This window comes from Myripristis murdjan, chromosome 6 (genome assembly GCF_902150065.1).
Source record: "Myripristis murdjan chromosome 6, fMyrMur1.1, whole genome shotgun sequence".
Classification (NCBI taxonomy): Eukaryota; Metazoa; Chordata; class Actinopteri; order Holocentriformes; family Holocentridae; genus Myripristis; species Myripristis murdjan.
In genome coordinates, this window is record NC_043985.1 from 33,736,171 (window position 1) to 33,751,276 (window position 15,106).

Consider the following 15,106-nt stretch of genomic DNA (forward strand, 5'->3'; position numbering starts at 1 on the left):
TTTTCTGGGCAGGTGACGTGTGACTGCTCTGTGTTCATGCTGGATCATACAGGGAGGCTCTCTGTGTGGCGCTGATGACGCCCTCTAGTGGTGTGTGGGTCAACCTGCAGGCTGGGGCCATGTGAGGACACGCCAGTGGGGCCCCTGAGGTCCCTGAGGCCCCCTCGGCCCCTGAGGTCCGGCTCTGAGCCTCGTTCTGTGAAGCCAAGATAAAAATCACAGAGCAGATCGTGTTGTCATGTCGCTGTGGGAAAGGTTTGAGTTTCACAGCTGAAACTTGTCAGATCTCAGCCGCCCCGCCTCCCTCAGTGTGCGAGGGATGAAACGTCACAACAGCAGTTTTTATTGGCCAGATCTCTATAACATGTATTTGGTAAATTGTTTAAAATTGAGGGAAGCAGTGCTGGGCGATTTGGACAAAATTAAATATCACCACATCTTTGACCAAATACCTCAGTGTGAGAAAGTAATGTAGGACTGAATATAATGACCGAGCAGGTAAAGACAAATAATAATAATTATAATAATGATAATAATGATAAAATAAAAAAAAGCTGGAACAGTCTGATAAGTTCAGGAAACTGCGTCCCTTCACAGTAACGCAGAATTTAAAACAGAAGAAGACACTTAATGCCACTTCTTGATATTACAGGATCTGAAGTCCCAGATCACAATATTGATAAGAAATCAATATATCACCCAACCTGAGGGGGGAGTTACTTTTTTTTTTTTTTTTTTAGTTGGGTTCACTGGCAGTTTTGTTTGTCTGATTGTGTTTTTTTAATATATATTTCATTACCTGTAATTAGCTCCCTAAACACTTTTACTCTTTAATGTCTTTAATTATAATATAATGAATTATAATACCCCTCTATGTACTATAATATCCCCTCCACACATGCTTTCTGATGTAGATGTAAATACTTGTTAATTGATTTTTTAAATTGGCTTGGCTTTATTAATGACCTCATTTGCATAATAACTTCATTAGCATATCTGCTTTGTTTAATACATCATGGTGATTATGTCAGGATACTGGTCAGTTTGGGCTCTTAAAGACACACACACTGCACACACACTGCACACACACTGAGGTAACGTTACAGCTGTGTGCTTCAGCCGGTGTCACATTTAACATGTTTTTTTTTGTTTTGTTTTTGTCATTAGTAACCATGGAATATCTATTTGTTTATTGTTTGTTTGTCTGTAACATTGGAATATTTTAAAATAAATGTTACTGACTCAGCTTTCAAAATACATTCAACATGCAGACAAAGGCAGAAGTGGCCTGTATGATACAGACATAACTTAACAGAATGAAAGTAAGTGAGATGACAAAGAAAATACATAAAATTTTGAAAAAATACAACAAATGTAAAGAAAAGGAAAACGATAATTATTTTAAAATATTTTAAGATTAAATTATACGATTGTAACGACTGAGAATGCACATACTTTTTGTGTTTAACTACTTTTTGCCAGAATAAGATTTTTTTTCATAAATCTTTATTGAAAACACAAATATGCAAACATTTCAGACATGTGCTCAACATTATGATTTACAAAGAAAAAATACTGAATAAATAATTATTCTAATACAAAACATCACTGGGAAAAATAGACTCCATTAATAAAAAAAAAAAAAATCACTAGAGAATAAAAACAGCACATTCATATTTCTATTTTTTTTTATAATCCTTGTTTATAGTGTTTATATTGCTTACTGCTATTTATCATGTGTATACTGTATATTTCTTCTAAATTTGCACATTGACCTACCTCTATGCACATTTTATACACCCATGAACACGGTTTTTTCTTCTTTTTTTTTGTTGCACATTGCTTTTTGCACACTGGGTTGTACTCAGATCTTATTCTGCTGTAGGCTACTTAGATCTTATTCTTTATTTTTTTTTTTTTAATCTTTTTTATTTTATTTAATCTGTAATCTGTGGATACTGCTGAAAAACTGTGAATTTCCTGCGGGATGAATAAAGTATCTATCTATCTATCTATCTATCTATCTATCTATCTATCTATCTATCTATCTATCTATCCACACATCAGTTATTCCTCTTTAAAGAGTCACAGTGCAGGTTGACAGTTTATTACTTTTTTTTTTTTTTAGTGTTTATAAGTTTGATATTCTTTATATATTCTTTAAATTCACATGAAAAGAAAGGCAGTGATATTGTGGACAAGCTTTGTAAATCTGCATTTATGTTTTTTAAATTATTGGAAAAAAAAAAAAATGTTTACGTCATATAGCGGCGACAGTGTGGCGTGTTTTTCCCGGATTGGTAGTGCGCCTGCGCAGTGCTGGGAGTCCTTGGCTGGTCGGCCTGCTGTAGGTGACTGATCCTGCGACGGGACACACACTCACAACATGCAGAGCTGGAACCAGTTATATCGCACTTTGGCGACGGTAAGGACGCCTCTCCGCTCACCGCCGGCCGGCCCCTGTGGCCCGGCCCGGCCCCGAGCAGCAGCCAGCCGCTGTTTGACCCGAGCTGCCCGGGTTAACAGCGTCCCGTCGCGCCGCCGCTGCCCGGGGCCTTGCGGCTCGCTGGGTTAGGGTTAGCTAACAGGCGCCGGAGCTCCACTCAGAAATACAGCAGATTAACGCTGCCGTGCTTATCGGCCAACAAACCAGCCTCGTAAAACATGACGTGAGGTTTTTATTTAATCTACAGGTTCCTGAGGTGAAGTCGGCGTTCACACCTTCCGCCGAAAAGCTCCTGTTTTTATTAAACTAGCGACCTTTACACATGTGACCGTGTCGCTCCGCAGTCTCTCCCAGGTATAACACCTTCACTGTCCGCACACGGAGAGCCTCGGCACCTCCTGCAAAACCGGCTCAAAGTCACACAGAGACGCTGCTGGCTGGATTATTGCACCGCCGAATTGAAAAGCGTCTTGTAAATGTTCAGAAATCGTGTCGACTCAAGTTTGTGGCGTTGAATTTTGCCGATGAGCAAGGCAGGTTTACATTCACCCGATGTTGTGAGTGAAGCCTGGCGTGTGGTTTCTAGCTAGCCGTGCTAGTTAGCGGTGTTACCCAACCCGTGGCTCGGTTTATGTCACCGGCCCGGCCGCTGGTGGCTCGTCGCCATGAACCAGAAACAAACTGTGTCACTAAGAGAAGACGGAACCATGACACCTCCCTCAGCTGGGTGATGAAAGCCGTGTTTACCTGCTACCTGACCGGCGTCTGAGCAGCCAGGCAGGCAGGTAGGTAGGTAGGTAGGTAGATACTTTATTCATCCCGCAGGAAATTCACATTTTCTTCAGCAGTATCCACAGATTACAGATTAAGTACATAAAAAAACAGAAATAAAGAATAAGATCTGAGTACAACAGAATAACCTAAGTATAACCCAAGTGTGCAAAACGCAATGTGCAACAAAAAAAACAGAAAAAACCGTGTGCATGGGTGTATAAAATGTGCATAGAGGTAGGTCAATGTGCAGTGGATGTCATACACACTGTGTGTACTGCACATTACTGCAATACAGATTAAATCAGAACCAAAGTACTGTGATAGTATTGAATCAGGAGATAAACACATGGTCTCAGACTCAAACCCAAACCACTGACAACATGTGGGAATGAAGCTCACACCTGTCCTGAGGTGTAAGTCTGTTTTGGAAGACATAATGTGATGTTGGTGGGTGTTTGGGCGATATTCACAGGAATACCTGGATATTGATATTGTGACAGTGTCTCAGGGATGACAGTCGGGGTTATCCTGAGAGATTAGTGATAAACTGTGCTGTTTAAACTGTTAATACTTCTGTTTAAATTGTTCATATTTCTATCTTTTTATAATCCTTGTTTATAGTGTTTATATTGCTTACTGCTATTTATCATGTGTATACTGTATATTTCTTCTAAATTTGCACATTGACCTACCTCTATGCACATTTTATACATTTATTTTTTATTTTATTTTTTTTTTGCACACTGGGTTGTACTTAGATCTTATTCTGTTGTACTTAGATCTTATTCTTTATTTTTATTTTTATTTTTTATTTTTTATTTACTTAATCTGTAATCTGTGGATACTGCTGAAAAAATGTGAATTTCCTGCGGGATGAATAAAGTATCTATCTATCTATCTATCTATCTATAAACCAACATCAGTAATGTGGCTGTGATGACCAATCAGGGAAAACAACAGAAAACTGCATCCTGTTACTGTAAACCAGCTTTTAAAACCAGGATAAGACGTCATATTATCATATCCAGAATCCCAGATGATACCTGGTTTCATAGTGCAGCACCAGTGTAATACCAGTATATCGCCTGGCCCGGTTTAAAATGTGCTTCCCCGGCAGCGTGTCCTCCTCATGTCCTTGGCATGTGTTGTTTTGGCCGCGGCTCCATGAAATCACGGTGGAGGAAACTCGAGATATCACAAACGGAGAGCTGTGTTTATCGGGACCGAGCTTGTTTGTTTAATTCTCTTAATCTTGGGAATTGTTTTTAAAATTTGCTTTTATCATATGCAGCAGCCGAACACGGGAAAACAATCTGAAATATATATGATTTTTTTTCTACTTCCCTGCTTTTAGGAAGGCACAGCTTCAGGGAAAAACATTATTTTTTTATGGGAATCAAATTTTGGCAGACCACCGATGTGATTTGATGCCGGCAGTGCTCGACTTTCAGTTTGCTTGTAAGGCTAATGTTAGCAAAGCCACTGTAAATCATCCAGTTTGCTGCCTGGTGTCTTAACATGTCTTTTGTGTGTGTGTGTGTGTGTGTGTGTTTTGATCCCACAGCGGGGCCACCACCTCCCCTGCAAGCTCCACGGTGCTTCAGTCGTGTCCGTCAGAACGTACGCTGACAAAGCAGCAAGTAAGCAGACGATTTATGAGCCCTAATCACCTTGTTCTCATTAGCAGCCTGTTACCTGTGCATCACCTGTACTCTGGCCTCGGGCTGTGCAGTAGTCGATACCAAGACCAGTGAATTTCCACGAGTCTTGATACCTGAAGACAATTTAACCGTAACCCTGGCAGAAAGGAAAAATAATCTTTGCTGTAGTGTTGTCTGGCTCCCTGGGTGTGAGTCCACATTGAATCTTCTCATTAGCTGCTGGCAATATAAGAATGACCAGGTTCCCATTTTTTTTTGTATAATTACAATTATTTGAAAAAAAAAAAAAAAAAAAAAAAAATCAAATCAGGCTGTGTCTTGATTTGTCTAATACCCCTTAAAATTTTACTCTGAATATCATCCACAAAATACCAGAATAATCAGCCATAGCAGCTACATACCACTTTGTGTGATTTTTTTTTTTTTTTATGCTTGGTCCTTATTTTCTGCCAAGTTCCTATATTATATCAATTAAATTTATTTCTCTTGATGTTGACAAAAACTACAGTGATTAACATCTGTTATAGGATAGTGTCAGTCCTAAATGCAGTGTATTGTTTAATGAATAGAAATAAACTGGAAGATAATTAATTACAAATTAACATGAGCCGCAGTTTTCTGTCAGCGTTCTTCTCTGGCCACGGGAATAATTTCTTTGTCCTCCTCATAGCGCTCCATGATGACAGTTTGTTCCTCCTGAGTGAAGTAGGCGGCAGGCACACGTGACCAAGTCACATGACCAAGCGGCCCACACACACACACACACACACACACACACACACACACACACACACACACAGCTCAGAGGAGAGCCCGGCCTCACAAAGCCACTTGATCACCAGTGTCGTGATACCAGTTATCTCTAATTGGGGCTTTAGGTTTAGTCGAGCAGCTCAGTGCAGCGCTCTGCTTTCCCTGCAGATTGAGGCCCCGTGGCCCCGTGGCTCTGCTCCTCTGTGGCCCCGTGGCCCCGTGGCCCTGTTGTTGTACCAGGAGCCTCTCTGTCCTTTAGCAGAGCGGTGTGTTATCTCTCCTCGAGCTGCTGTGATGATAAGTTTGCGGTGTGTTTCCTCCCTGCAGTCGATGCCGACGTCACGGTGGTGGGCTCCGGGCCAGGCGGCTACGTCGCCGCCATCAAAGCCGCCCAGCTCGGCTTTAAGGTGAGCTCCCCGTCACGCCGCCGGCATGTCGAGGCTTTCAAGGCGGGGTCCCTGAAGGCTCGTCAGGGCGTCCTCAGCAAAATGCCGACTAGTTTTAATAATGTTTTTTCCAGGAGTACCAAAAAGTATACATGATTATTTTAACATTTTGTTTTAATCTCACCACTTTTATTCTCACTATTTATTAGTGTTCAAAAATAATCTCTCAACAGTTTCATTCTTAATGCAAACCAAAATATTCTTCAGTATTAGGGTCACTTCACCCTAACCCTAACCCGAAACATGTCAAAGTTTGAAAAACCCTAAAATATTAGAGTTTATTTGAAGTGTAATAGATAACGTGTGGTATTTGTGTTTTTGTTGAAAAATGAGATGTTGTTTCTGTCATGTTTACAGCAGATTTTTTTCCTCCCCCTCTAACAGACAGTGTGTGTTGAGAAGAACGCCACTCTGGGCGGGACGTGCCTGAATGTCGGCTGCATCCCGTCCAAGGTAAAAACCTTTTCTCTGATCATGTGAGACGCTCATGTGAGATTATTTTAGCCACATGGTTGATTTTCTTCTCAACTACTTTTGTTAGCGAAGCTCTGACGGTTACTCCTGACATTAACGATAATTATAATTATAATAATGATAATGTGTGATGTGCTTTAGTTTTATGAAAGGCATCATTATCAGTCGGAGGTGGTCGCTTTGTTTTGATGAGCGGATGCATCATATAGGAATGAAACTCTTGTAAGAAGCTCATAAAATTCAATAGGAGACAAAAACATTTCCTGATAATTAACTAGGAGCTGTTTATTTTTGGTCCAGTGCAGCTGACAATTAGAGAAGGGTTTATGTTTCTGGTGGCTCACTAATGTTCTGTGTGTTTTGAGCAGAAAAATGAAAAACCGATGTTGGTGTTTTGTCTCCGCAGGCTCTGCTGAACAACTCCTACCTTTACCACATGGCTCACGGCAAGGACTTCGAAAGCAGAGGCATCGAAAGTAAGAAGTTAAACTGGGATTTCACAGGACGTAGGGAGGCGGGGCTCGACTCCTCTCACTGGAAAAGCCACGCCCACTGGAGCGGAAAACAAAACATATATATATTTACTGATCAATACAACCAAATATGAAGCAGCAGTCAAAGCACCTGCAGCGAGCTCGTCTGTGCCTCACTAAAAGTTATTGTGAAATTTTATAGGAAAGTAGTTTTGGTAGAGACTGAAATCATATTTAAATTCTACTATTTTTCATTAGCCTCCATGATTTATCCATTGATTTTAATGAGCTAAAAAAAAAGACAGGTGGATATTTGACGTCCTGGTCAGCCACTCACATCTTACTGCCACTTTTCTCTTGTTAACAATTTGGTTATTCTGTTTGAATCTTTAAAAAAAAAAAAAAAAAAAAAACAGATTCTTGACTTTGGTGGTTGTGCTTCCCATCTCACAGCAGGTCCGGGGCATTTCTTCTTCACATTTCTTCTTTGCATTTCTTCCACTCAAAAATGTGCTTTTCTTCTTCTTCAAAGTTCTGCGCATTTTTAATGAGGGCTAGATTTAGAGTGACATTTAAGGCACGGAGTGATGTTTTTTCATGGAAACAAACTTAGAAATATGTGATATTGATGGTAAGAGATGGTATTTTAGGGGCTTAAATGACCGCAGAGCGACTTTAACGTTCTGCTGCTGTCAGGTGGAAACGACACAAACACAGTAATATTTTTTCTCTCTCTTATGTAAATATCTCCATGGTTGTTTGGTCGTTTGGTGACTTTCATGAACTTTTGTGGCCTCGAGACGAGAGACGTTCTCTGTGTTCCTTTCAGCTGTTTGTGAGGACAGTGAAGTTTTCTCTGTTAGGAAATTTCAAGCACGTATTGTTGAGTGTGTTTTATTTCATTTTATGATCCATGTCAGCCTCCATCAGAAGGCTTTGGCAGGCACCAATCAGTGGGAGTGAAAATCTGCCAAATAATGTGCCGGATGTTTTCACTGCTTTGTGTGCTGAACTTGAATAACCCCCCGTCTCTCTCTCTCTCTCTCTTCTCTCTCTCTCTCTCTCTCTTTCTCTCTCTCTCCCTCCCTCCCTCCCTCAGTCTCTGGCATCACGTTGAACTTGGAGAAGATGATGTCTCAGAAGAGCGGGGCGGTCAAAGCGCTGACCGGGGGAATCGCACATCTATTCAAACAGAACAAGGTGAGGCCTTTTTTTTTTTTTTTTTTTTTTTTTAACCTCGCCTGCATGCCACACTGGAAGATGTTCAGGAAGGGAGCAGAAGACGGTTCACACGTCTTCAAAACAGAGCAGCCGTTTAGTTTAAAAAGTGTGAAAAATAAAAAGTCTGCTGGGAAACGATCAGAGCTCAAAGTGACGTCTCCCTCCGTCTGACCAGCAGCCAAAAACACAAAAGATTATTTTTATAAAGATATGAGTGGAGGAAAGGAAGACTGGCTGGATCAAATTATTATAATTATTTCAGTGGATTATTTTAGTATTTAACCCCCTGAACCCCAAACCCACCGGCGGGATAGAAAGACATGTATTTTTTAAAAAATCGCCAAAATTCAACCGTTTATCATAGCTGGAAGCTTTAAAAACCTGTTTTTTCGTCGGAATTTGAATTTTCTGACGGTCCCTGAATGCAACATGTCCGACTTCGGTTTAGCGGTAGAAAAAAGGACGAAACTAAGGCTAAAAAAGTGATTTTTCATTCAAATCATTTTATTATACATGCTTCATTCAACAATTCGCCAAAAAATAGTCGTTTACTCAATCCAGATCATTCAAAAAACAGAAAATTCTGCGGTCTTCAGCGGATCTGAGACATCTTGATTGATTCAGGTGAGCCCAACAGTCGTGTGACAAAAATTCACTGAATTTCAGTGTGTAGGCAGCAGTAGTAACATGGAAGGGCTCAAGGCAGTAAAAACGCCTAAGTTTATACAGGTTGGAAAATAATACATCATGTGAAGCCCTACTTTTTTTTCCCTGAATCAGTGACACTTGTGGGCACCTGAAAAAATGTTCTGTACATTTATTCCAGTTTTTCTCGATTTTTGTAAAATAAATTATCAAAAAAAATCAGTTTGCCTTTTTTATTTTTTTATTATTTATGGCACTATAACTCTTTCATACTATGTGAAAGACATTTTTGAATGGCTTCACGTGATAGCCACAGCTGTGCTGTTTCCATAGAGGTGCAGCACTTGTAATTGCAGTGAAAAACAAGCCCACAGTGAGCCAAAATGTGAGGGGAGCAGAAAACGCCCCAAAACTGCTTGGGGTTCAGAGGGTTAACTGATGAGCCAGTCTCAGCATCAGTACTGAGGGCTGATGCAGCTTCTACAGGTGTGTGTGTGAGGCCGGTGCTGACAGTGTGATGTCTCAGGTGACCCACGTGAACGGCTTTGGGAGGGTGACGGGGAAGAACCAGGTGACGGCCACGTCTGCCGACGGCAGCGAGCAGGTCATCAACACCAAGAACATCCTCATCGCCACGGGCTCCGAGGTCACGCCCTTCCCCGGGATCCAGGTACGGCTCGTTTTAACTCGGGACGCGTTCAGGATCAGGATCAGGACCAGAAGAGCTGCTCGTGTGTTTTTTCTCCTGTTGGTTTAACATGTCGTTTTGCTGCAGGAGCATGTGTGTTTTAGTTGACTGTAATTCCATTGTTGCTGTTGACTTATTTGAATAATCGAATCATTTTGGCACAAGTAAAGTGTCTCTTAGTAAAATTAAAGAGTTTGTAAATGAGTCAGTTGAATTTTGTGTTTTGCAGATTGATGAGGAGACCGTCGTGTCGTCGACGGGCGCTCTGTCGCTGAAGAAGGTTCCCGAGGAGCTCATCGTCATCGGAGCCGGCGTCATCGGAGTCGAGCTGGTCGGTTTATTCATTTATTTATTTATTTATTTATGTTTTATTGGATGGAGGCTGACACAGTGTACACAGACACAGTGCAGTCAGTTATAGAATATGTATTTATTTCCATCAGTCAGATATGTGTGTGTGTGTCGTGCAGGGCTGGTATATTTCTGTCAGTCAGACGTGTGTGTGTGTGTGTGTGTGTGTGTGTGTGGTGCAGGGCTCGGTGTGGCAGCGTCTGGGCTCCAAGGTCACGGCGGTGGAGTTCCTGGGTCACGTGGGCGGCATGGGCATCGACATGGAGATCTCCAAGAACTTCCAGCGCATCCTGCAGAAGCAGGGCGTCAAGTTCAAGCTCAGCACCAAAGTCATGGGCGCCACCAAGCGGCCCGACGGCAAGATCGACGTGGCGTGAGTGTTTCCACATGTTACCCAGGTTCCCCTGGGGATCAGTAAAGTCTTTCTGGTTGTGTGTCCTGCCTGGGAAGGTCTGCAAGTCCTGTCCTTTAGTTCCACCTCTAACCGTCTGCATCTCCGTCCCTCAAACAGCATCCAGATCAGTTTAACGTCTCAGTGTTTCTGATCCTTTAAGTCCAGTTCTGTTCCAGTTCCCCAGTTGGCTGCAGCTGAATCAGACTGAGAGTCTGCAGAGACTCAAACACACAAACACTCAGGAGGAAACGGGTGTTTTCACAAAATACATCACAAACAGAACAGCTGAGGCTGTTCACTGCAGATCTCCAAACTCATGAAACAGAAGCATGGAAAGCTGTTTCTCTTTAATCTTGTAAAATGAGAACTCATTAAAATCTATTACTGTGATTACCAGGGTTTTTTTTTTTTTTTTTTTTAAGGGGTTCCTGTTCATTCAGCCTTTCAGTGCAGCAGAAAGTGGCACATTTAATTTTAGGGAAAAAACAGACCTGAATAAACAAACTCCTGGAGACGAGTTATGAATCAGAAACACTGAAAACTGTAGACCTGTAAGGTTGAAAGGTAAGAGGTCTAACTGTGTGTGTGTGTGTGTGTGTGTGTGTGTGTGTGTGTGTGTGTGTGTGTGTGTGTGCGCGTGCAGAGTGGAGGCGGCGGCCGGAGGGAAGGGCGAGACGCTGACGTGCGACGTGCTGCTGGTTTGTATCGGCAGACGACCTTTCACCCAGAACCTGGGCCTGGAGACGGTGGGCATCGAGCTGGACAACAGGGGGCGCATCCCCATCAACAACCGCTTCCAGACCAAAGTGCCCAGGTGAGTCTCACTCACACACACACACACACACACACACACACACACCCCATGTTTCTGATGAATCTCACAACATAATCTGCATAAAAACTCAACGTTCATCCGACAAAGTATTTAATCTCTCTCTCTCTCTCTCTCTCTCTCTCTCTCAGTATCTATGCGATCGGGGACGTGGTCGCCGGCCCCATGTTGGCCCACAAGGCCGAGGACGAGGGCATCATCTGTGTGGAGGGCATGGCGGGCGGCGCCGTGCACATCGACTACAACTGTGTCCCCTCGGTCATCTACACACACCCCGAGGTGGCCTGGGTGGGCAAGACCGAGGAGCAGCTCAAAGAGGAGGTGTGTGTGTGTGTGTGTGTGTGTGTGTGAGTGTGAGGGGCTGTTATGTTTAGAGGAGGGTATTTTTTGGTCGCAGTCCCACAAGGTCAGTCTGTCTATTAGGGATGGAACACAATATCAATATAAAGTATCAGTATTTTAGTTTTCAGCTTCATTTGAATGATTCAGTCTCTGCATGTTAAAACACCGGAAAACACAACTGATTCATGCTTGTTGGAAAATTATTCTTTATCACTGAATGAACCAGTTATTTTTGCAATCAGGACAAAATACAGAGATACAGAGAATACATTTTTCCTCTGATGTACAAAACAAACCCAAACTGTGGGTTTCTGGAACTGTTGCACCCCCAGTGTACTGTTTGTTTTTCTTTTTTGGGTGAACTATGCCTTTAAATCGCACTGTTCCTAAATGCCACTAAAATACCTGGCTCCTCGTTGGTTGCAATACTGAGTTTGTCCAGCAGATGTCGCTGTTGGACTGTGTTCACCATGGGTCAATGAAAATGAGTAGATATAATGAAGTTATTATATTTTATGTATATATTTTATTATAATATTATTATATTATTATATTTCATGATTTTACACTTTCTTTTAGTCCTGTTGGAAACACTGAGAGGTGACATACAGGAGGGTAAAATCTGCAGGTGAATTTTTGGATCCCCTCATAATCGCCTGACCGTACGAACACACAGATGTTTGACTGTCCGTATCGTCTCCGTGGAAACGTTGCTCAGCACGTTCGGTATGTTGAGCTCTCTGTTGGTGACGCTGAGCCCCCTCCCCTCCGCAGGGCGTCCCGTACAAGGTGGGCAAGTTCCCGTTCGCCGCCAACAGCCGAGCCAAGACCAACGCCGACACGGACGGCCTGGTGAAGATCCTGAGCCACAAGGAGACGGACCGCATGCTGGGCGCACACATCCTGGGATCTGTAAGAGCCTCCGTCACACACACACACACACACACACACACACACACACACACACACTGTCTGACCTCTGCAGCCGTGGTTCCTGAAGTCAACAGTCATGGTTTTGAAATGAGAGAAAAAAGACAAAGGTAACTCATCCTGCTGCGATCCTGATGTTCCTGTTTCCTCCTGCAGGGGGCAGGAGAGATGATCAACGAAGCAGCGCTGGCTATGGAGTACGGAGCCTCCTGTGAGGACGTCGCCCGAGTCTGCCACGCCCATCCTGTACGTACACACACACACACACACACACACACACACACACACACACACAGCTAAAAAAGGTGTTTTTTTTTTCACCCTAAAACCAGAAAAATGACCTGCAAACTGGAAAAATAATTTATGAGCACAGCAGCCACCGGTCAGCTGACAGAACAGACCCACATATCTGTCAGACATAGCATTTCCTCAAGCTGCTTCACAATAAAAGCCTCCCACAGGTTTACCGTCAGAAAGCTCTTAATAGGAAACAGCAGCACACACACACATAAAATATGTATGTAATAAAATGTTAAACTACAGAGGTCCTGAAGGGTCACAGCGAGATTTTTATTATTATTATTATTATTTTTTTTTCTTTTGGTGTTCCTTCACAATCCTTGGGCGTCTCTTGATCTGAAAATGTGTTTGAGTTTCCTTTCGTTAATCACATGACCGCCTGTGCTGAGTGGAGGTAGACACACAGCTCAGAGGGAACAGGTGTGGAAAAGTGTTGTCAGGTAACACGATGGTTATTGACCCTCCTGGGACTCCGTAGTAAACTCAAATCAAGAGAAGAAAGGACTGAAAAGACTGGTGTTTTTTGTGTGAAAAAAAAAATACACCTTGAGTTGCATTTTGAGTTTGTATTGTGTAAATATATATATATATATATATTTCTCTTATTTGGGAAAAAATGTGTTGGATTTCCTTAATTGCACACTTGCCATTAGTTTTTCTTTTAGGTTGTTGGGTTTAATACTGGAACATCCTTTGTGTTTTTTTTTTAATTTAATTTTATTTTTTATTTCTGACTGTGACTAAGACAAAAAAACAATACAAGCAACTTTGTCAGGCTTGCAACCCGACAACCTGGCACCCCAGAAACAAGCAAATCACAAAGAAATAAATTATAAAAAAAATCTTCCTCCAAACTAAGAAAACCGTCACAGTGTCACTCGAACTTTTCGTACTCTTTGGGGAAAAGTTAGTGTAGACCCGTGTGTGTGTGTGTGTGTGTGTGTGTTCTGACCCTGTGCTGTCTCCTCATCCTCAGACGGTGTCCGAGGCGTTCAGAGAAGCCAACCTGGCCGCCTCCTTCGGCAAAGCCATCAACTTCTGAGGGGCGGGGCGGCTGTGGCACGTCGGTGTACATACCTGCCGAGTCCAGGACCCCCCCCCCCCCCCACCTCGCCCCCCCTCGCCCCGCGCCCCACCTGGACTCCTCTGTATACTTTACACACCAACCTGTACCACATCTAGTTCTTATGTTATTTAAATGTTCTCAGTGAATGAATAAAAGGGGTTTGGGTGGTAAATACTGACTTCAGATCAGTGTTTTGTTGTGTCGCTGCGGTTCAGATCCACAGGAGAACAGGAGGCCTCGCTCTCTCTCTGTAGCAGCTGCAAAGAGCCCTGACGGTAACACACCTTTATAAATATATAATATATGATATGTTTATAGTTGTAGGCTGGGTGGTGCAGCTTGTCTCGCTGAAGGGAGGAAGGTGTGTACATTTCTTTCTTTTTTTTTTTTTTTTTTTTTTACAGTGTGAACATCAGGGCTCAGCTCAGAATCTTCTGGTTTGTGTGAAACGTGATCAGAGAAGGGAATTCCCACCAATCAGCAGCCAGCACGGAGTTAAACTCATGCAGGTTTTGGAGGCAAATAAAGACGTTTTCCTTTGTTTTTGTTTTTTTATTTTCTTTCCTTTTCTTTTTTCTGTTGGTTTCAAGCTGCTGGTGGCCGATATTTGGTGCTGATTTTCAGCGTCGTTAAATTAAACCGTTTCCATGGCTAAAGTTTCAGCAGATTGTGTTTCCTGTCAGATGTTTTCCTCTTGGCAGAGTTACAGCCTCTGGAACAGCACTTAGTTTTTACTGGACATCGAACCAGGATAAAAAAAAAAAAAAAAAAAAATATGTTCATACTTCCTCATGTGGAATCTGCTCAAGACGTCTCACCTGGTTCAGGGTTTGTAATATCGACCACATCCTGTTTATTAAGCGTCTCAGGTGTGGTCGCCTGGCAGGTGAGCGTCCCGGCTGGTGGCTTGTGGCTCGCGGGTTTGGAGGATTCCTGCTCTGATCACGTCTCTGTTTGTCTGCTCTGATGCGTTCTTGCTTATCATCACTAAAACCAATAAATACAGTAACGGCTGAAAAGAACAGACTAACTGTGTGTAATTTGGGACATTCAGATCCTGTCAGCATTTTTTTTTTTTGCTTCTTATTTTTTATTAATGTGTATACAGTGATAACAAAGGCACTTACATATATCAGGACACATTGGTGACAGCAGTAGACGTGTTCGTATACACCATCAGATTTAAATTTGTAAGAACAAAGAACGGGTACAACAAACAAACAAACAAAAAAGAAAACCATAGACAATACAGTGAGAGAAAGTATTTAGACAGTCTGTATAATTAAGCTATTAAACTGGTCACATAAACA

General features: G+C 42.4%; 1 protein-coding gene across 1 annotated transcript; it reads left to right on the forward strand.

Annotated features, from left to right (window-relative positions):
• Window positions 1-2,291: 2,291 nt before the first annotated feature.
• dld (deltaD) lies at window positions 2,292-14,815 on the forward strand. The gene is made up of 14 exons (XM_030054439.1): window positions 2,292-2,425; window positions 4,785-4,860; window positions 5,962-6,041; window positions 6,465-6,533; window positions 6,961-7,030; window positions 8,127-8,227; window positions 9,420-9,563; window positions 9,811-9,912; window positions 10,115-10,305; window positions 10,970-11,140; window positions 11,290-11,479; window positions 12,275-12,412; window positions 12,587-12,676; window positions 13,707-14,815. Exons 1-14 carry the CDS (start codon window positions 2,387-2,389, stop codon window positions 13,770-13,772), a joined length of 1,527 nt encoding a protein of 508 aa, XP_029910299.1. The 5' UTR covers window positions 2,292-2,386; the 3' UTR covers window positions 13,773-14,815.
• The last annotated feature ends 291 nt before the right edge of the window (window positions 14,816-15,106 follow it).

Bases quoted from the DNA above. Each gene is read 5' to 3' on its own strand.
- dld (XM_030054439.1), top strand. From the start codon at position 2,387: ATGCAGAGCTGGAACCAGTTATATCGCACTTTGGCGACG. The intron at 2,426-4,784 runs GTAAGGACGCCT...TTGATCCCACAG, and splicing joins TATATCGCACTTTGGCGACG to CGGGGCCACCACCTCCCCTG. The intron at 9,913-10,114 runs GTCGGTTTATTC...TGTGTGGTGCAG, and splicing joins GCGTCATCGGAGTCGAGCTG to GGCTCGGTGTGGCAGCGTCT.